Source organism: Rhinolophus ferrumequinum, chromosome 7 (assembly GCF_004115265.2).
Source record: "Rhinolophus ferrumequinum isolate MPI-CBG mRhiFer1 chromosome 7, mRhiFer1_v1.p, whole genome shotgun sequence".
Classification (NCBI taxonomy): domain Eukaryota; kingdom Metazoa; phylum Chordata; class Mammalia; order Chiroptera; family Rhinolophidae; genus Rhinolophus; species Rhinolophus ferrumequinum.
This window is the reverse complement of record NC_046290.1, coordinates 74,648,693-74,671,874: the sequence shown is the minus strand read 5'-3', so window position 1 is coordinate 74,671,874 and position 23,182 is coordinate 74,648,693. Positions and strand designations below refer to the sequence as shown.

General features: G+C 34.9%; 1 protein-coding gene across 5 annotated transcripts in view; it reads left to right on the top strand.

Annotated features, from left to right (window-relative positions):
• Positions 1-23,182, top strand: part of TMEM232 (transmembrane protein 232) — a 173,200-nt gene that overhangs the window by 84,875 nt on the left and 65,143 nt on the right. For all 5 annotated transcript variants that reach the window (XM_033110575.1, XM_033110578.1, XM_033110574.1 and 2 more), the window contains one exon: positions 6,562-6,809. In XM_033110575.1, coding sequence (XP_032966466.1) covers positions 6,562-6,809 — 248 coding nt within the window. The remainder of the gene's footprint in view (positions 1-6,561; positions 6,810-23,182) is intronic.

Genomic DNA, 23,182 nt, shown 5'->3' with positions numbered 1-23,182 from the left:
TAAAAACATTTTTATTAAAATATAGCTAACATACAATATTATATTAGTTTCAGGTGTACACCATAGTTAGTCAACATTTATATACCTAAAGAAGTGATCACCATGATAAGTCCCGCAACCATCTGACACTGTACTATGCTATCATAACATGATGGACTATATTTTCCATGCTGTACATTACATCCCACAAGTTATTTGTTCTATACCTGGAAATTTGAACCTCTTATTTCCCTTCACCTTTTCCCCCCTCTTTTTTAATTTCACAATTACATTTGACATTAAGTATTATTTTATATTAGTTTCAGGTATATAGCATAGTGGTTAGACATTTATATGTAATTCATGGGGATGTAAAGTAAAGCATAGAGAATATAGGCCATCATGTGGTAATAACTATGTATAGTGCCTGGTGGGTACTAGACTAGTCAGGGGGATCCCTTCGTAAGTTATACATAAAAGCGACTTTCTTAACGGAGTTAATAATGGTACTGTAGAGTAAGTTAAACAACTAAACATCTCATATGAAGCAGAACAATTTCAAAAGAATGAGCCCATTTGAGAAGAAGAATGAACATATTTGGTCTATAGGTTTAATGTGTTAGAGCAAATATTCTCAATTTACTAAAATTGTACGCTTTTGTCTGGAATAGTCTTGAATACTTTCTGGATCTGTTATCTTTACAAGTATGTTTAATATTACAGTAAAACATGAGCATGATAAACTCAAGATTTCCTTTTTTTTGGCACTATCACGGCAACACTTATTTACAGTAATAAATCTATAAAGTTTAGTTATTTTTCCCTAAGTGTCCTTGGTTTTTCTTAATAACTTACTAATTCCCAAGATCTATTGAACCAACATATTATTGACTTGTGATACCTCTTTGGGCAACGAGTTTTATGCTATGAAATAGCTAGAGGCTTTCTTTTATAGTACTGAAAAACTCTGTCTAAAGGCTGAAAACTCTGAAGACTTTCAGGTGCTGTGTCACTGCTCAACGTAAATAGAGAATATCTAAACAAACAAACAAACAAACCTACTCAGTGAAGGCTTGTGCCTCAGATGCTTTGATATAAAATAAAATAAGTATTCCACTTATTTCAGTTAATGCAAATAACTGTTTATAGCAAAACCTTTATTTTTTTCATTCCTTTTCTAACATCTTGGATCCAGAACCTTTCTTCCTATAAAGCAGTCATCAGTTATTACCTACAGAGTGAACCATAGCCTTAATTATCATGTATAGTGGGAAGGATTTATTTGAGAAGGATTGAATATACTTCAACTTTCAGGAAATTAAGTAGAAATTTTCTCTTTTTATACTTTAAAAATAAATATGTAGTTCATATGATAAGCTATTGAATTTAATGAATACAAATTTGTAGTTAATACCTCAATTTATCTATAGCACAGGTAAATCCATTACTAACCATATTATCTACTCGCATGTTTTGTATGTTTTTTTTTAAAATCCATTATAACATTCTACCATCTGCAGTTCTTGTTATCTGTTCATAAAATTTGAGGCCTAATGGAGGCTAGAGGAGAGGTGAGATATTTAATAGCATATTTGAAGTAAAAAACAATTCTAAATAGATTGCCAAATATGAGCCTTTCAACTGACAAATTCAATATAAACCCAACTGTTGCCTGAGTATTTGGGAATGAAATAAAAAATTGTCATATACTCACAGTGGCATAATAAACAAATGTTAATTGATGTGCTTTGTTTGAAATACTTCCAGGGAGACTTGCAATGAGCAAGGCTCTTCTGTGTAGGCAATTCAGCAGCATATGCTGGCACATCTAGGAAAAGTCATCATGTATAAATGCTTTATGCCATCTGGTATATGACCTAAAATATCAAAAAGAAATATGTACAGCGAAAATGAAGATGTGACTTTATTCAGAGCACCTTTGACTCATCAGGTAAAGCATTTTGTGTTTAACATTTCGTGGTGAGATCTTTAAAATAAAATTTGTTTTTATTCTTAATGATATTTCCATACTCCTAATGTACTCTATAAAGCAGCAAAATAGAACAAACAACACTATTAGTCTCTATTCTCCCAGTACCTATCTCTCTCCTCCTCCACAGATGCCTCCTCTTTTGACATAAACGGAAACTGAGTGTGGAAAAGGGAAATGTATTTTTGGAAGAATATGGTCCTTTTAAATACTTATCAATAGTATCCCAATGTAACAGATACATTGTTTTAAGAGAACAAAAATGTTTACAGAGCTTTTACAATGTATCAGGCACTATGCTAAGTATCTTACATATATTAACACATCTAAACCCCATACCTCTCCCACCACCATCGTCACCCATACAAATGGGAGATCTGAGTCTAAACAGGATTAAAGTAAGTGACTGATGGTGGATGCACCCAGCAGTGAGTTTAACCCAAAGGCTTGCTATCTCCACTATGCTGTGCTCTCTCCAAAATTAAATATAAACAAGGAACTAACATTTATTGAATAATTATTTGTGTGGCAGACACTGTGCTGGAAAAGACATTCAATTTTTGTGCTTCATCTTTACAATAACCCTGTAAAAGAGAGTATTATTATCAATCCATTTTAGGAGTAAGGGAACATGCTGAGAGAGGTTAAGTAACTTACACAAGATCTCACAACTAGTAAATCAGAAAATGGGATATCCCAACTAGTCCTTTTCTTAATCTATTGCATCAGTCTTTCTTAAACTTTAACGTGTATATTGGAGTATGACATGAGATTCTGTATTCATCACATGGTCCTAGGAGGAAATGACAATAATGTTCTAAGGACCACAATTTAGTAGCAAGGAGCTGCTCATGCTGTCCTCCTTTGTGAGATTTTATAGCTCCTCTAGCCAGTGGTCTTTTGAGACTAACAATGAGTCACTTACATTTAAATTTTGAGGTTTAAATAAAATAATATCATTTTTCCACATACAAAAATATTCCCAGCTCTAAGATTACTTAAGGATAGGTGGAGACAAAAATGCGAGACAGCAAAAGACGAAAATAGGATTTGCTGCAAACTGTGCTGCAGTGGCTTAACATCCTACTTCTTTCTCTTATTCTCTCATGTCAAGGATAGTGTGAGTTAGCTTAAATTATGGTGTGTTCGTAGCATTTCCCTAACTAGTGATGGAAAATTCAGAACTCTGGAGAGGCTGTTCTTTTCTTTTGTATCGCCACTACATCCTAATTCCTTGGGGAATTTCCCCTTGTGCTGACTTAACCTCTTCCTGACAGCGTACATTAACGGTGCTTTTTTACCTTCTTTATGCCTAATATAAAGACAAGCCTCTGCATATGGTTAGAATATTGTGAGAGAGATATATTCTTCAAGAATACCACTTTACCAATTTCAGTACTAAATCAGTAAAAGTAGCATAGATATTCAAAAATTGTCATTTGTTTCTCAATAAAGATGTCCAATTTCAACAACATAATAAGGAAAATCCTGAATTTTAAAGCCTATATGAGCCCATCTAAAAAATAGGGACCCATGATGAAAGTATATATGTATAAATAACATTTAAAGATGGAGTTTTACAAATCAAGAAGCAAAAACTCATAGACACAGACAATAGTTTAGTGGTTACCAGAGGGTAAGGGGGGAGGGGGTGGTAGATGAGAGTAAACAGGGTCAAATATATGGTGACGGAAGGAGAACTGACTCTGGGTGATGAACACACCATATGATATATAGATGATGTATTACAGAATTGTACACCTGAAATCTATGTAACTTTACTAACCATGGTCACTCCAATAAACTTTAATTAAAGTTTAACAAAGATGGAGTTTAAGGTAATGTTCATTGTCCGGCTAAAGAGTAGTAAATTCATGAATTTGGAATTAAGGAAAGGTCATTAATAGTTTGTGTATATCCACTTCTAAGAAGTATAGACTTATATTTATGCATAGTTGGCATTTAAACCACTGAATTGTAACATTAGAATAATGGCTTTACGAGAAAAAGTAAGACTTTTAAAAAGATGCCTATAGAAGTATAATTACGTATAATTAAGATCGAATTTATACATTTGCTGCTATAAAAGTGACAACACACAATTGTTTTCAGCATAGCAATGGTTGGATCAAGTCTTCTCTGGGTTGGTGGTTGGCACAGTTGCGAAGCCTGGAACACTGTGCTCTGTCTTAGGGAAGCTCTGAAAGGAACTGACACCTGCTGAGCTCACTGTCAGAGAGATGGTCCTTTGTCTTCTAAGTCCACCCCACAAAGTCCTGAAAGAAAGTTATTATCTCCATATCACAAAGGAAAAACAAGATGGAACTAAACTAAGCACAAAATATTTAATTAACCTGGAGAGAGGTTAATTAAATTTCCCAAGTTTACATTTTTAACTAGTAAGTAGAAAAGCCAGACCTGATTTCAGATCTTTCTAATGCAAAGCCCGTATTATTTTCTGGCTACTCTCTGCAGGAAGACAAACAAACAGAAAACCTTTTATAGACCAGGCAACGATGCATTTGACCAAAATTTGAAACGACATTTTCCTAAGTTGAATCCCTTGGACATCAATGGGGAACACGTTACCTGGGTCTTTAACCAGGGAACCACTGTGAAAGGTGGGGATGCCTTCATTTTGCTTCTTGAGAGAGTTGGCTCCTGGATCTACAGCCGTCCAGTCTGGGAGGGAAGAAAGCAAGGAGGAGCCAAATCAGACATGAGGAAAATAGCATCAAGATTCTATAATGCAGGATAATGCTATGCTGGAAACAATGTATTTCATCTGAAACTGTGTCATGAGAAGACATTATTTTTGTTGATCCATCCGTTTACTCACACATTTATTCATTTGTCTCTCTCTTAGTAAGGGAGATGCTCACAGTAATATGTTTGTGTAATGCTATATATTGTTATTGATTTTGAAGCATCTTTTCTGATGAAAAATTAAACCATGGAAGCTAAACAGAATAAACAACCCAGATATTGTGATTACCATTTTACAGATGTACCTGCAGACTTTCAGAAGTTAAATAGTATCCTCAAAATCACAACAGCTATGAAGTGTCCTAGACACAGTTTAATTTGTTTTTTCAAATTGCATGTTCTTTCCATGATTTCCACTGGATTAATAAGCAAGATATACAACTGAGGATATTATAAACATAATTGTATACTGATTCTAACATCCAGAGATAATGAAATCAAAGATATTTTAAGAATACGTATTTCAATGAGGAATACTAATCAAGTTCTTTTTCTGAAACAGTAAAAGTGGGGTTCTCTTTATAAATTTCAATATTAATTTTCTAGCATTTTAAGGCTATTTTGAGTCTTCATTTCATTTTTTGGTGCTGACCTACTTGGATGATTTTCACCTTATTCTGTTTATATGTTTTTTTTTGCATGTTATTCCTTCCCATCCTCTATGGCTTTCACAGTAACCATACTTACTTAGCCTGTCTTTTGCTATTTGCCTCATTGCTTAAACCTTTTATTTCTGTTTTCAATCTCTACCATGAGATTATTTTCATTTTTTCCCCACTATAATTTTGTATAAATAATATAATAGTCAATCTTTAAACAGTAATTTCATTGAGCCAAGTGTGATATTGGAATCCTTAAAGAGGTTAACTTAGATGTTCATATGCAGGAAAACATTGTCCACTCCTTGCTTTACTGTAGGATCAATAGGCATATCAAATGAATCCTGAGTGACTAATAATGAGCTGCGTGAAGATGGATAATATTGAACAAAAAATGTAAAAACTTAAATGAAAGGAGACAGCATCCAATTTATTTATGAGAGAGAATTCCTAATATAAATCTATTGTGAACATTTAAAAAAGTATAACACGTGACATTTGAAATTTACATCTTCATTTATTGTTACTGATTCCAGCCAAGGAAAATATGCCTTCAGCCATTTCAAAAGAAGCTGTAATTAAAAATCAGTTGTGGACATTATTGAACATAAATAGGAAAATACAGAAAATAACTCTTTCCTGAGTAAAGATTGCATAAATATTGTGGTATTTTTGTGTTTGTTTATTTTTTTTGAGACTAGAACATGTTCAATTTAATCTAAATCTCCGTCCTAGAACAGCTTCAATGTAAGCTAAATACAAAGCCCTTTTTGTTTTTTACTTAACACAAATTTTGTTCTATAGAAATTTTCTGTTGACTTCAATACAAATTTAGATTATGCAAAGCAATGAAATGCTTATTTAATAAAGCATTTACATTTCTTCAACTGCTTAATTTCTTATTAAATAAATATTATAAATACTTATAGAATTCTTGTGTGGGAAGTGCACAAATTTAAAATAGAAATTATGTCATGTAATTTTCAAAGTTTTAATTTCAAAATTTCATCTTGCTTAATTGCTTATTTCCTTGAAAAGTTTTATGCTTTTAAAAATATTTTAGGAAACTACATTTTTTTTTCTTATAAATATTATGTTTATTTGACAGGAAGAATGCAACATTAGTCAAAGAAAATAAACATACATTTTATTTTTTATTTTGTAATACATCAATTTCCCTTACATTTAATTCTATTTAGCTGGTTCCTTTTTCTTTTATTTCAACAGGCTGAGTTAAATGACCCAACGGATCCGTTTACTAGTTACAGTACAAAAGTTTCATCAAACGTAGGGGACGAAGTTTTCTCCAAATATATAGGATGGAGAATTGCCAGCACGCTTTCCAAATTATTCTTCCCCTCCACTGATGCCAGGAGTCTTCCTTTGAAAAAACCATTGATAAAACAGGATCAAATGAAATATCTGAATAAAAAGCAGGATTCCATGAAGAAAAGAGTTCTACATTTTACTGTAAGGTAAAGTAAAGCATTATTCAAAATCGTCCTATTATTCTAACACATTACATTTGAAAGTCATAGAAATTATATATAATCATGTCACATTATTTAACTCAGTTTCTCTTTTTTAATTCAAATCTTTGCTCCTCCACCGCCTAGACAGTCTATCATCAGTAAGTACTCCTTTCACAGAACTGTTTCCTCATCTCTAACATAGGAATTATTATATAAATCAATGTTTTAATAGTCTAACAGCCTCCTTCCTCTTACTGACCTTCATTTGCTTAGTTTATCCCCATCTCTCCCCATAATTTATTGCTTGTGAATCTTTCCGAGGTCTATAAAATATAAATTTAAGAAATTATAAGTACATTTTACATTTTTTCTCCATATTTACATGAAAGCATACTAAACATATCTGTTGGGTTTTTCACTTAACTTCATTTCTTAGAGATATTTCTATGTCAGTATAGATAATTTTCTTCTTATTATTTTTTAATCAGTTATGATGTTTTCCTTAGTAAGGATGTACTACAATTTATTTAATCAGTTTCCTATTGCTTGGTATTTGGTTGGTTTAGATTGTCTGCTACTACAGACTACCACAAAAAGTAGCCTTTTTAGTGTGTGGTGTGAGATGTTCTCCAGATGGCTACTCAACTGTCCCAACTGTATTTATCATCACCTATCTCTCTTCAACATTTAAAAAAAAATTAAATGCTGTCTTTATTAAAAACTAAATTCCCATTTATTTTATTTTTCTATGTTCTAAAATAATTTCAGTACTTTGGAATTATCTACTCTTTCAAACTTTGGTAGGATTCCCTCTTAAACCGTCAGTATCTTATGTTTCTTCCAAGGGTAGTGATTTGTCATTTTTTTCTATTTTATATGGCTATTGGCAAGGCTGACATTCAGCCATAATGCTCAGGTACAGCTAGATTCAGTTCTTATTGTTTAAGGCCCCTGCCATAAAATTATCTGGAGTGTGAATCCTGATTATCAATCTCTTTAAAACTGTCTCTTTCTTCTCATGTCAATTTTAGCAAATTGTCCTTTCTTTGAATATTATTAATTTCATCCCATTTTCAGAATTCACTCTCAAAATTCTGTAAATTTACAGAATTTACAAAGTAGTGTCTTAAAATTCCTTTCATTCTCTCTGTTTTCTGTGCTTATCTTCCCTTTAGCCAATTCTTATTTTGTATGCTTGCATTTTTGTCTCTTATATTCTCCTTCATTAGTTTATTTAGTGTTTTGTTTATTTTATATATTGTTTTCCAATGACCCAGATTTTGGATTCTAACCCGTGTACTTTTGTTCTTATGTCTATGAATCTGTTACTACTTCTATCCTTTGATCTGTTAAGTGGTTGATTTTCTAATTTCTTAAAGAAGATGCTAAATCATTTGGGAAATGTTTTTCCTTAGCATTTTTCTAAATCATTATTTAATTTCCAAAATCATGGGACTGTTGCTTTCCAAAAGCAGACATTATTGTAGGCATAATAATTGGGTGGAACAAGACCGGGAGGCAGGCTTTCCTTTCGTGCACAGTCAACAGAAAAATAGACACAAGCTTGAGAAGAGTTTTGACATAGATTTAAACATTTTTAAAAGAATTCTAATATCAATGAGGATGATATATAAATATGAGATTAAGTATCACACAGCTTGTACTTAGTAATCTCAGGTACATACATACAAATTTAAAATTAGCCCTCAGCATATATTATACATATTTATAAAATTGCAATATGATCAAGGTACAGTGAAACTGCCAGCTTTAAATACGTATTGAGAATTTACTTTAGAATTACCAAATGTCTTCTGTGTATTCTAAAGGACAACAGACATGGAAGAAAAAAATCAATCTTGGACCACAAAAAGAGGAACACGTACTTTGGTTTCTCATCATAGTTAGTTAAAGGAAGAGATAGTAAGAATGAAACTAGTAAAAAAAAGAATAAATTGGATGTCGACAAAAGGACATTAAAGAAATAGCAAGGGAAATGGTAAATAGATGGTGAAAAGACAGATGGAGATGAATGGTACTTGCTGGGACACAGAAAGGAAAGAAAGACAAAGAGCGAGAAAAGCAGACATATTGGTAATACTTAAAATAGCAGAATGGAAAATTAAAGTTACAAGCAGAAAGAAAGATGAAAGAGACCAAAAGGAAAGGGAGAAGAAATAAATAAACGGGGAGACATATGAGAATGACAAGTACAAATGGAGAGATAGACACAGGAGAAGGGAAGAGAATATGGAAAACAGAGGAGAGACAGGGTGGGATTAAGACTCAAAGAGTCCTATAGGCTTTGAAAGATTAGTAAATTCAGCTTTTCATTAGAGCCTATAGTTCATTACATAAAGGACAACGATTCATCACTGATCTTTGAGTAAATGTTATCTCCTTATCCATTTTCTCACAACTCATTCTAGGTCCTAGCAATTAAACTTTGAGTCCCTGGCTCGAATGAGAGAGCCACAGTGGCACAGCAGCTTGGGATCCCTCTAGCAGAAACACCTCAGTGAGGCATAGTCCCTGAGGTGACTTTCACATTGCACCGTTCATGCTGTAGTGCATATGAACAGAGTTCCCTGGAGTTGTGCATATTTCCAGCTCCAGTTTGTGCCAAACTAATCTCTGGGTACAACAGAGGTGAGCGGAGTAGGGCTGAAGCTCAATGACATCCAGACAATGGCTAGGTTGGGCCTGGATGAACAGTTTCTATTGTCTATTAAGGGTATAGGATATTTCTGCTTTTTAAAAAGTTGTTGATAAACAAATTTAAATCTAAATTATGCATTGAAAAAATGTCACTGGCTCACTAAACATTAACTGTAGGAAATTTTATTTTTTCCATTTGCTTGATTCACCATCTAAGCAACAGTCCCATTGCTAGCTCCCTTTGTTAGTTCTCTACCGCCTCCCATTTCCAGGTCCACAAACTAGAATTAATACAATTAATGAACATCTAAGCATGTTGAAGTTCCACAGGTAATACACAAAGACATTTAATTTAAAGCCCGTTGTACGCTCAATTCTTTTTGACCTCTTAAAGGTCTTCATGCATAGGGTCATATCACTAATCCCTCATCAAATATTCCTAGAAATCTCTATCTTTGTGTTTTCAACAAATAACAATGTGAAAGACAGCAAGAAGGCCAACATTTAAGGACTGCTATAAAGGAGGTGGCACATTTAAGACGTAGGAGGACAGAAAATTGAAGATATGTTTCTTTATTTCCTTGGGACACTAAAGCATACCTATTTCAGTGTGAAGACCTGAAAATTTACTAGTAAGGAGAAAATGGAAGCTTCCTTTTTTTCACGGGTGGGGAGGGCTTTCTTAGTGATGAAACATCTGCTATATCTCATGACCTATAATTTTTTCCAAAAACATTTTTCCTAACTTGTGTTTCTAGCCTATAAAATTATTTGAAAGCAGGAATTCTGTCTTTTATATGTTTATAAACATACATTTTTCTCTGAATGACTTGCAGATTTGACTTCTTTCTTTTATAAAATTTTTCAAGAGAAAATTTATTATTTTGCTTCTATATATTGAATTTTTGTTGTTTCGTTTTGCTTTAAGTTAGTGGAACATGCTATTGGATGTATACTCCTTTGGCTCCTCAACATTTTTAAAAAAATGAAAAAAATCATCATGGTTCTTTACTGTATCATAAATGCTGCAGCCAAAAATCCAGGCACTTAATACTTCTACTTCAAACCATAATATTTTCCTTTTCTCTCTTTGTCAATAAAACTATCTTAAATTTACCTTAAGGCTGACAATTCAGAACTCTGAAGATATGTTTTGGTTGTGTAGATTCTGAGGTTTCTTGTAAGTGTATTTTCTAAGCTTATGCCTTGAATTGCTTAAAAAAAAAGAAATCACAACTAATTATTTGCATATATGTAAAGACTAGGAAAATATTAATTTAAAATTTATCTCAGATCATATTTAGTCTGCTCAGACTTTTATGTTAGAAGACTTCATTCATAAGACCAGCATCTGGGAGAGATTCCAGGTGAAACCAGCAAGAATAGACTGAGATTATTTGTCATTTAGGCGGGACATTTTACACGGCTGACTTCATAAACAGGGTGGTCACACCTAAGGCTACTGGGTGTCCTCTGCAGCTTCCTTTATAAAAGGAGCTAACTCCCAAGTAGTAGAACCAGAAGTAGATAACATTTACTGAATGGTGCAAAGGTGGGGAAAAGTAAATACCACAATGTCCCATGAGAAAGGATAAAGAACAGGCTTTATTGGAGACAGCAATACAATAGTTAGCAAATAGAGGCACACAGTCCCCATTTCTCACCATCTCATTGAGAGTTGTTCTGGAGTCAGGGGAAGCAATTGGACATTCACTGGGTTTATGTTTTGGGGGAAGAGACCCTGCCTACCTGCCTGTCTGCCGCCATGTGTAATGTAAGTGTGAAAATGGCCTTCTTAAGGATGAAATAATGAATGAAAATGATCTTCTTAAGGAAGAAATGAACATTTTGGGCTCAGTTGCCAACCCCTCAGAAGTTGGGCATCAGATGGATAGGGGATGCTAAAAATGCCAGCTGCTCAAAATGCCAGGAAGTGCTCTTGGGAAGTGCTCTTAAAAGGAGGCCATTGGGCTCCTTGGCAAGTTGGTTTGGGAGAAACTCCATCAAATCGTATATTCTATAGACCCCTGTTCTAGCAGCAAGTTACCTGGCAATTCAAGATGAGTCTCCGACGTCATAGCTGATCAATTCTGTTTGCCACCACACATGAGTGCATTTTATAAACAAGGTACTAAGCTAAGCACTACCCTTAGATGTAGATAAGATTATTTCATCCATTTTATAGGTTTTATATGTTTATAAAAATCTCCATTTTATAGATGTGGATATGGAGAAATTAAGTAATTTGCTCAAGGAGTCATAACCGTTGTGGGAATTTGAACATAAATAAATGCATTCTGACTCCTCCCTCTGCCATGCTGCTTTTTTTCCCCTCATGTGAACTCCAGCTGATGTCCAAGCCTTGAGCAGTTGTTAAAAACTTATCTTCAGGTCATAAGAAAAAGCTTGTTGTTATAATTTTTTTTTTTTTCAATTTCTGTCTCTTGGTTTTCAGGACTTGATTTTGATGGAGGGACATTTTTTCTGGGCCCTGCATCTCTAGTTAATATTAGGAAATCTATGTCAAGGAAAGGCACTTTCCAGAGAATCAGTATGATTTTGGCTAAAGCCAATGGAGGGAAAAATATATATAATATATTATTATATATTATATATAACTATATAACTATATATATATATATATAATATACATATATAGAGAGAGGTATTTAAAAAGGAGTTTCAAAGAATTCTTTGAATTTTAAAAAATTGGTTAGATCATCACCTGAGATCAATCATCTAAAGTGTTAAAACTTCTAGAGATTGAAGTGGTATTGGAAGTGAAATCCAATTGTCAGTGACAGGACAGCACTTCATACATTCATTCTCAATACATGACTCAGTTTACCTGAAGTCTTGCCTTAGAGATAGGTCAGTCTCTATCTGTCTTCTATTGTCTCCTATCCTTTCCTGCCTTTCCTTTGGAGCCTTGCATTCTAGGTGTTATCTATGGGGCCATACCTTTAGCTGCCACTTTTAATGCAGTGGTGTTATGCTTTTAAGACAAGTGTCCAGCTTCAATATAATCATCAAATCTAGGAGTTCTCCATTCATAGTGACATGGTTGGATGCAGAATCTTAAAAATTACATAGTTATTAAACTGAACTGGGTTAGATGTAAAAACATACTATGTGTTAATTACAAATTAAGTAGAATAAAAATTAAAGCCCTATGGAAGACAGAAGTTGTACAACAGAAAACAAAACCAAACTCTATATTTTTCTTTTGTGTTTTGTTTTGCATGTGCGCTTTGCTCTTTCAAAGAAAAGGGCAATGTTCAGCTTGTGCGTAAACACATTTCCAGTGGTGGGCAAACATGTATTATCCGCTTAACTAAAATGTAAAATTGGATGTTCCATCAATTGAATTAGTATAGCCTCCGTATTTCCTAGGGTCTCCGAAAATATGAAGCCAATCATTTAAAGGGATTAATCTTTCCCCATCTCTAAATATCTCCCTGATAGGATCAAGTACTTGATCAGACTATGAATACTTTGAAAACCTTAGTATTCAGGGCAGGTGCTTTCTGTGCACCTGTCAGAGCAAATGTTGCTCCCCAACTAACCCAGGAGACCTATCCCAGGAGGTCTCTTGCTATGGAATTAAATGGCAGGCAGGAAACAGAACTCCTAATAGGTCTATTCCTTCAGTAAGCATTAACTAAACATCCCTATGCAGGCACTGTGCTAGTCACTGAAAATATAACACAAAGACAAGTAAACGCTGCTCAAACGTGTGATTGATGGTTTTTTGTCCAGAACTACTACTGGTGTCTCTAGCATATTGGTTTTCTACCATAAAGTCATTTGGAACTTTGCACCCAGTTTTCTATTTTTTATTTATTTATTCATTTATGCCATAATTATTGATTGAGTGCCTAATATAGGTCGCGTACTATGAAAGAAAATGTCTCAGATAAAATAGTGAATAAAAATAGTTACAGTTCCTTCCCAATGTAACTTACAATCAAGTGTAGGAGATTGATGTATATTAAGATCACACAAATACATGTAAAAATCACACGTACGTGTGTTAAATCTCTATAATGATAAGTGCTATGAAAGAGTGCTACATAGTGTATAAATAATGTGTCCATGAAGGAGAGGTACATGGTATTATGAAGACATGAAGTTGAGAGGGGTGTTCAAGTATGCTAAGCAGAGGGGCACAAGATGTGCAAAGCTCACATGGTGAACGGGATCCTGGAGCATTTAAGATGCAAGGGGATGAAGTTGTAGAGGTGGTTGGGGTTTTCAACTTTAACTTAGAAGCCACAAGAAGGTACTGAATGAGTTTTATGTGGAAGAGTAAGGAGTGGACAGAAGGGTGTTTGCGTTTGTATGTGTATGTGTTTAAGGTATGATATGATCATAGGTGTGAAGTACTATTAGCTAAGTGACCTTGGGCAAGTCACTTTACTTCTGTAAACCAAAATGTCTTTGTCTATAAAATGAGGTGATGATAGCACATTTCTTGTTGGGTGGTTATGAGAAATTAATGAGGCAGTCAATTAAAAGTGCTTATTCCACTACCTGGTACAGAGTGAGCACAAAAATTATTCATATTATTATATAAATAAATATGTAATAGAATGATTATAAATGTAATACAATAAATATATTGGCATATGACTAATCAATACAATCATTATATTATTAGTAGTATATCATAATCATTTTCACTGTTGCCATTGTTGCTTTTGTTGTGTAGAGAAAGTACATAGGATTCTACTGAATGTAGTAAGTAAGGCTGTTGGCAATAGAAATGAAAAGAAGGCAGATGGATTTACATAATATTTGGAAGAAATGCAACAGGATTTGTTGATGATTAAATATGAGAGCGTGAGGAGAGGAGAATGAGTTTTCCAGGTTGAACAACTAGTCCAATAGCAGTGCCGTTCTCTCAGACAAGGAATGATGGAGAAGAGGAAGGTGTGGAGAAGATCATGGGTTCATTTTTGGACATGTTGAATTTGCAGTGGTGCTTTTAAGTTCTTTAAGTGGAGATGTCAAGTGGGCAATTAGCTGCACCGTTCTGTGATCAGGGAAGAAGTCTGGGCTGAGTCATTGAATAAGGGTGGTGATTGAAGTTCTCGGTACAGGCAGCCGTGCCTCAGGAAAGGACACCAACTGATGTGAGAGGCAGGCCTAGGGCAGAATTTTAAAGAATGCCAATATTAAATATCTGGATATAGGTGAATGATAGCAAAACAAACAAGAAACCAAACCTTCGGCACAGCTGGAGAGGTAGGAGAAAATCCAGGAGGATTTATAACAACTTGAGAAAAATTTATGGAAGGTTGTGATAACTGTAAAATGTAACATAATAATGTGTTTACAATTTTTAAGTGTACACAAATGTTTATTTCAATTTCAAGGACAGATAAGGGAGACTTCCCTAAATAATCTACCCAGATAGTGATAGACTCTCCCTCTTTGAGTATCTCTGATCAGCACCTTCTTCTCACTGCACAAAAAAATTAAATGCAGCTGACAAAACAATTGCAAAGAGTGGTTATATATGAAGCATGCTTCCAAGGACTTTGCAGTATTTGCTTAATGGGAGAAAAAGTGCCAAACCAGTGCATGAAGCTTTCCAAGTTCATAGACAAGATCCATTGAACAGGAAGGGTAGTAATATATTATGCTGTATATAATATATGTATATCTATGTACACACAATAGAAATGAATGTCTATTCTCTAATGAAACGTTTGCATGTATCAAAATACCAAGAAATTACGAAGGTAGATTGTCACTTAGAAGCAAAACTTAATGACCTTTCTGGTTATTTCACAGGCCTACAGGACTTTAAAAAATTTATTAATCTTTCCTATTTTTGTTTTAAAGATATGATTTGTTAATGATATACCTGATATCATTAGCAATGGAATAGTGTCTTCCACAGTTTGTCCGACAAACAAGTCACAGAGATATGCACTTACAGGATTAATTTCTCCCCATGACTTTTAGAACCCCATACTTCACGTCCTCCATTTTCATTTGAGAAAGTAAAACTCATCCCAACAAGTTAACCAGACTGTGAAAATGTCCATGCCCAAGGCCTGCCGTGAAATCAGAGGCGCTCAGAGCAGGTTTAAACGTCCTTTAAACCAACTCTAGGTATTGTGAATATGGAGTCCATTGGAGAATGGCAATGACCAGAAGGAGGGTGTGATGGAAGGTACTAATCGGGAGAATGAGAGTTGGTACCAGGAATGTATGCAAATTTTGTGACACATCTTCATGTCTTCATGTATGTCTTCATCATCTCTAAACTATATTGCTGCTACATTTCTAGAATTTAGGCATTTGTTGATAAATTTGGTGCGTGCTGCAGATATGTCTTTCTTCCCCAAACTTTAATTTTCACATTCTGAATTCCTTTTTCATTGCTTTTTGTTGTTGTTGTTTGTTTAATCTTCCACCTTAAGATGATGCATCGACATCCAACACTAATCATGCCTTATGTTTTTAATAAATTGTCATATCCATTTATCATTTTCAACACCTTCCACTTTCAATGCCAACTCTGTCACTGCAATATAAGATCAGTAATTGCTAAGCATCCATCATATCTAAAGTGATATGTCACTACATTCTTGGCTGTTCACAACAGTTCACTAACCTGGGTCTTGTCGAGCTAGAACTAATGTCAAGTGGTCCCTTCTGTATTTTTTTTTCCTAGATAAAACTATTCAAAGGAAAAAGCCTATCTTTAGCATTGTAATTTTACTAAAACATTTATATAAGCAAACCAATATTGTCAAACAGAAGTCTAAGCACAGCTGGCTGATAAATCAACCACCCATTAGCATAGTGATATCAAGCAAGGAGAGCTTGTGATACATGAATCATAACAACAACAAAAAATGTCCCACATAATGATTTCAGTAGCTTCTTTTCTTGCTGGGCTATAAATAGTATGTAATGCAGCCGGCAGTGATTTTTCAGTGTCCTTCTTAAGGCCAAGTATTAAAAGAAATTGACATACTCATCCTCAATTCCTATGGTTCTTACTCCTTCAATGCTTACCTTCTGTCCCTTGATAAAACATAGGAAAAAGGACAATAAACAATGAATTCCACTTGAAAGTCAGACAACTTCCCTGACAGTACCGTATCTGTCTGGGAAAAGTGACAGAGCCCATGGGCTTAGGTCGGGCACTTTACCCTACTCTGAGAACCTGGGCCAACCCCTTTCGGTTAATATTCTGTATACTGACTTCTGAGAAATTTTAGTCAAGTATGAGTTGGACTAACCAGACCGAAGACTTTCTAGGTTTCTTTTCAGCATATCAGTGTACTGCAGCAGTGGCAATGAAGGTGGGGGAGGCAGGGGAGACGTGGAAGTGGCAGCAGAAGCAGCAACAACAACTGAACAAGCCTGGGCTCCCTAAATCTACCAGCAAGACCCTCTGCTTCATTTTGGAAAACCTTCCAACATCTCGACATCCATGCTAGTTGTCCTCAGTCATCACATAGCACTGTTGTTGCACAGAGTTCTAAACACAGCTGGCCAAAGAATCAACCACACATTAAGCATACTGAGATCAAGCAGGAAGAGGTTGTGACTAGTACATGCCTAGTCACATGTACTAAAAGGAAAAAGTATGCATAAAATAATTCACAATTCCCTTTTCCCCTCTCTTGTTCAATTTCATATACCTTTCTATTAATAATCCTGATGTTATGAAAATCTTTAAGTTCTGGATGCCAGAATATCCAGAATATCCATTGATATTATACAAGTCCAGGTAAGATCTGCGAGTAGTATTACTGTAAATTTTTCACTGCTGGCTTAGTAAGCAGTCACTTCAGCCCTGTATTTCAGAGTTTTGTTGCCATTAGTTCAGAGATGTTGGAGAGTATGATAAAGTGATAGTCCCAAAGTAGTGGTAATTTGGCGGGGAGATACAAAAGAAAAAATACAATTGCTTTTTGGAAAGATGTATACATAAAACACTATATATTTAGGAAAGAATATACTGAAATAAATGGAAGCACAAAGTGAGTTCTTAAGAAGGCATTTTCTCTCTTTCCTCCCCCTGGTCAGGGATGCATCGAACCCAGCCATGACTCAATGGGGTTTCCAATCACCAAGAAATTACTCAGTGTTCATATGCTTTGTTGCTGAGCAAGCCTCACTGTCAGAGAGCCATATCTTTCACCTTTAATTGTGACTATACGTTATTGAATGAGTGAGAATCGGACAGGAGGGCAGTTAATTTGATTGATGTAGACAGCCAAAGTGGGTAATTCAGACCCCTGAAATTCCCTTTAGGACATGAATGATCCTATTTGGCTGTCTCAGTGAGTTACAATAGTGGGATAATTGCCATATTTTCTCTAGGCATGTGAACATCCACCTCTGATACTGTTTTTTTTTCAGCTCACTTGCTTCTAGATTTTACTGGGGACTAAGATGAAGAGGGGTAAAATTGACCATTAAATACATTATTCGAGAATATTTTACAAATAACTAGACTTAATATGAGGGAATACTCTTTCGCGCGCACACACACACATACACACACACACACACACACACACACACACACACAAGTAGAAACAAACAAACACCACCACAATTAAGGTTGGTGAAAAAAATAAAGTCAATTTAACACTAACCGGAATCTGTAAGGTGAGACAGAAAGTAAACTTCTAGTCTTCTTGTATAACTGGGACTAGAAAAGATAACTAGGGTTAATACTGTCTTGGAAGAAAACAGTTACTACTATTAGGGAGTCACTGAGGATGAAACAAGCCCAGAACAATAAACACTCTCTATGTTTTAGTGCTAAGGGAATTTAAGGAATTAGGTGTACAGGTCTGATTTGGGCATGCAAGTAGGCAGCAGTGTTGTACCCAAACACGTTGCTCCACCTCTCATTCTTTTGTCCCTCATTACCACTCCCTTCCCTCTGCTTGAATTCTGGTAGACATATACTTGTTTGAGGACATCAGGGGTACTACAGACCTATTTTTTCTTCCAGCTAGGGCCAGTGTGAGTGATTCAGGCTAGTATATCATGTTGCTTTGCTTCCTCTTGTCCCCTAACCATCATGATCACTGCAAGGTCTTATCCTTGGCTAGGAGCTGGGGAGTTCCCTTCCAGCAGTGAGGAGGCCAACTAGCCAAAACTATCACCAGCTTCAAGAGCCATTCCCATGGATGAGCTATAAAAGTCATTTGGTCCAGTGCCCTTCGTGTATTTGAGGAAACTGAGATTTCACAAGATCACTTAGGAGATAAGGAACAAGACAGCAGACTTAGGATAAGAACCCAAGATTTCCTCACTCGCAATGTGGTTCCAAATTTGAAAAACTCCCATGGTTTTTACAGAGATGTTGCAACACTCTAATGGTTGAAATAAACTCTTTTCAAAGAGCACATGGATAGGAATCAACTGAAATTTTGTTAACTGTCTTGAGCTAAAATTTTTAGGAATCCTTGTATAAAAATAAGTACGTAGTTATATCTATGCAGGAATTTTTGTGTTATCTTTTATGCTACAGCTATGCTCTCCCCATCCCATTATCAGCATCTCTTGTTGAAAGCCCAGTATTTTAAACTTATAAGGAACCACTTTCTCCTGCTCAAGCAGCTATATTAAAATGGGTTCTCCATATTTTTTTTGGTTCTGATTGGTCTTCTATAGCTCTACATCTCAAAGGAGAATTTTGATAGAGGGTAGTAAAATGTCCATATTATAAGATGAAAATGAGTATAAAAACTACAACAGTTAATTAAAATGTCAGTCTAAAGTGACTATTATATCTAAAGATAGACAAATAGCTATTTTTATTTTTGGCTGCACAATGCATCCTGTTTCATACTTATGAATTGCCTGATTGATTCAGGCTTATAAACTGCCAAGATATTTCCAGGAATATATTGCATGACTTATAAACAAACAGGGAGAAGAAAGGAAAAATAGACACATATAAAGGCTCAATTATCCCATGCTCTTAAACAATTTTAAGGGTCAGTTCCTTGGATACGGAAGACTCAAAGGGATCGTTTTCCTGTAAAAACAGTCACATCGCTCCTTTCAATGCTCAGACATTTGACAACCACACAGATTGTTTTTAAAGTAGAAGATAAAGTGAATGAGAACATTTGCTGAGCCTTCAGCAGCAAAATTTAAGGCATGCTCTGTAGTTTTGAATTGAAGGGCTAGAAGAATGGTATTGTGAAGAACAAAGATCTTGGCCAGATTTGTCCCCCAGAATTTCAGTGTAGGCAAACGGAGTAAACTAGGCTCTGGGTGCACATAGTTGAAGCATCTGGATGAAAAGTGATTATAAATCATTCAATTAATTTAAGTAAGTGAGGTTCACAATGATACACATTTATGTTGGTCTGTTGGTCCCTTAGGAGCCTAATTTTTCCCTTGGATTCTGTACTCAGGTGTACAATCACCTACGGTTTGTTTTCATTTAGATGATCTAACAACACCTCAAGTTTAACACATCCCAAATTTATCTTATCCGTCTCTGATCCAAACCTGCCCATTCCATTATTTTCTTAGGAAATGGAAAAATTCATCTTTCTATTAACTAAGACCTTGAAATCATCCTTGTCTCTATTTCTTTCACATTCTGTGCTCAATCTATCAGACAGTTCTGTGATCTTTACCTTCAAAATATTTCTAAAAAAAATTTCACTACTTCTGTTTCCTCCACCTGATTCAAAAAAGAAGAAAACAAATTGATGTTTGAGACAGGACAGTCTAGCTGTCAAAGCAGCTTTTGTAAAGCTTTGGTAAGAATAGTGGGCAGCTAAACATAGCTGAAATTTTTACTGTAGGCAAGGCACCTTGCTAAGTGCTAGAGACAGAGTGATGAATCAGATGAATATGCCGCCCACCTTCATATAGTTTATAATCTAAAATGGAGGATGGATCAATCAACAAGCCTATGAGGTAATTACAGATTATTTTAATTCCCATGAGTGAAATTGAAAATAACTGGAGGATTCCATTTTAGATAGCCGAGAATTATTTCTTTGAGGGAGTGACTTTGGGTGCAGACCTGCTGCAGGAGAATGTACCTGCCTTGCAAAAGAGTGTAGGCAGGGGAAACAGTGTTTGTAAGGCCCAGGTGAAGGGAAAGATTCACCATGTGTGGTAACTAAAAAAGGTGATCAGTGTGGCTGCAGAATAGTGAGTGAGGGGAGAGTGGGAGGAGGTGAAGTTGTCACAGAATGGAGCTATAACTCCAGATAAGAAATTCCACTTTCATTTTTGTATAAAAGGAAATCATTGGGAGGTTTTTTTTGACATTTTAACCAGAGGAGGAATAGAGCCAATTCACCCTTTAAAGAGAACAGTCTGAACACGAAGACTGAATTAAACTGACATTTCTCCTATTCCTTGTATCTCCTTTTCAAGATGTAAATGATCTAGGTTTATACTAAATGTGTTGAAAATTCCTTTGTTGGGACCTATCCTTCCCAATCACTGACTGAATTTCAGTGTGCATGTACAACTGTGTTATTCGGCCAGAGTTTCAGCCCCGGGCCACAGAAGAAATTCACTGGTGAACCATTTCTGGCCTGATGAGGGCAACATTTGATCAATTTATTCAATGGGATTGGAATAATCAAGACTAGAAAAGTATCTATGATACTATACAGATATTTTTAAATTTAAAGTCTAAAAGGCTAGGCTCTTGAAGCTGGTCTTTAGTTATTTTGCTTTATAAAATGTAGATATTTGCATGTATTTGTTTAAAAATCATACACACACACATGCTCCATAGAGAGTTTATAGCAAAAACAAAACACATACATACCCACAAACAGGATTTTGAAAAAAAATTTATGTCCTAGCAAATATTTGTTTTTATACTTATGATATCTGCCATCCCAACAATGACAATAAAACATCATACGTATCTGTGGTAGTCATCTCTTTTCCTGTGATCACAACGTCTCAAGCAATATAAAGGAAATTTTCCATTTTGAAAATTTGAAATTTTCCATTTCAATTTTACAGTTCATTTTATATTAATACGTTTTTATACTTTAGTGTTTCAGAGTATTCTGCTAGCAGTAAAATAATTTAATACAGCTCTATTAAAAACAAAACTAAACTACTGTATTTCACCAAAAATAAGACCTAGCCTGACAATCAGCTCTAATGCGTCTTTTGGAGCAAAAATTAATATAAGACTCGGTCTTATTTTACTATAATGTAACCTTGGGTATATAATATAATATAACATAACATAATATAATATAATATAATACCGGGTCTTATATTAATTTTTGCTCCAAAAGACGCATCAGAGCTGATTTTGACTGGCTAGGTCTTATTTTCGGGGAAACACGGTAAACAAAAGTTTATTTCCCTACAATATTCTCAATACAGATAGGCCTAAGCAAATTGGTTAAATAAGGTAGAGCTCTTTCCCACCTCTGATGATGCTTGTTTTCTACAATCTACAATCACTTGTATATTTTGCTAGTTTCAACCAGTGGTTTTTGAGATGTTAGTTTACAATGTCTTAAGGATTTTTTTTTCCTAACAGTTACTGAAAATTTCATGGAGGTCCCTGCTAGGCCCAAAAGCTATTGACCCCACAGAATGAATTTTTAATGGGGGAAATTCCAGGAACCTAGCCAAATCATGTGGGGCGATTTGGGGTTTGGAAGGCCTTTCTTTCCTTAAATTACATCTACCATGAGAACCGTTAAAATGATCACCTATGCTGCCTTTATCCTAAAGCTATACCTGCCTGCAATAAATTTGTGTCATGAAAAATTATCCTATAACTTTGTAATGTAGGCATCCAAAAGTTTTTATCCTTGATTATACTTAAAATGTCATCATAATTCCCTCTTAGGGATTATATAACATTAGCACAAGGATAAAGAAGTATAACGATTAATTATAATAAGACTAATTAGTATTTACATTGTACTTTTCTCTTGCAATTCCTTTATAAACAGAAGCTAATTAATAGATGAGGTGCCAATATTTTGTTTTCAAAGAGTTTCATGCTTTAGATTATGATTTATTTTTAGCTCAAGTGCTTCTTCAGCATTTTTCTTCAGTGTAACATAGTGCAACAGAAGGCAGATATTTTTCTTTTCTGTTCCACTGTAAGTGGGTAAAAGGTGTTCAGACCACTTATTACACCGATGTATGCTTGCAAGAGCCCTAGAAACAGTGGAAAGAATGTCATATTCTTTGAAGGAAACATTTTAATGGGATACACTGAGTAAATTTATTTCAGAAACAAAATTCTTGTTTCTATACAACAAACAGGTAAAGAGTGATTTGCAAACAAACCACACCATTTCATATCTTGTATTTTGACCAGTCTATCAGGATTTAGAAAAGTGGTCAAAGTTCTTTACACAGTGGAGGAACTATTCATATGTCTAGAGCTATTTATATGTCTAGAGCTATTTATATGTCTAGGACTATTTATATGTCTAGAAAGTCTTGCACTTTCACAACATGATATTTCTGCGGATTTCAGCTCCCCAGGTGGTTTCGTCAGCCCCATGATCAGCAGTATGTTTGCCATCCTCAACTTGAAGTGTAAATTGTACTCCAGCCTTGCTTTTATCCATCTAACTACTTACTGTGACTAACCATTTGATGTCATTATCTCATAGTTGTTTTGTTTGTTTCTTTGTTTTTCTTCCTTCTGTTTACTTTTGGAATTCTTTGCCTCCTTTTCTTTCTTTTCTTTTTTATGTTAG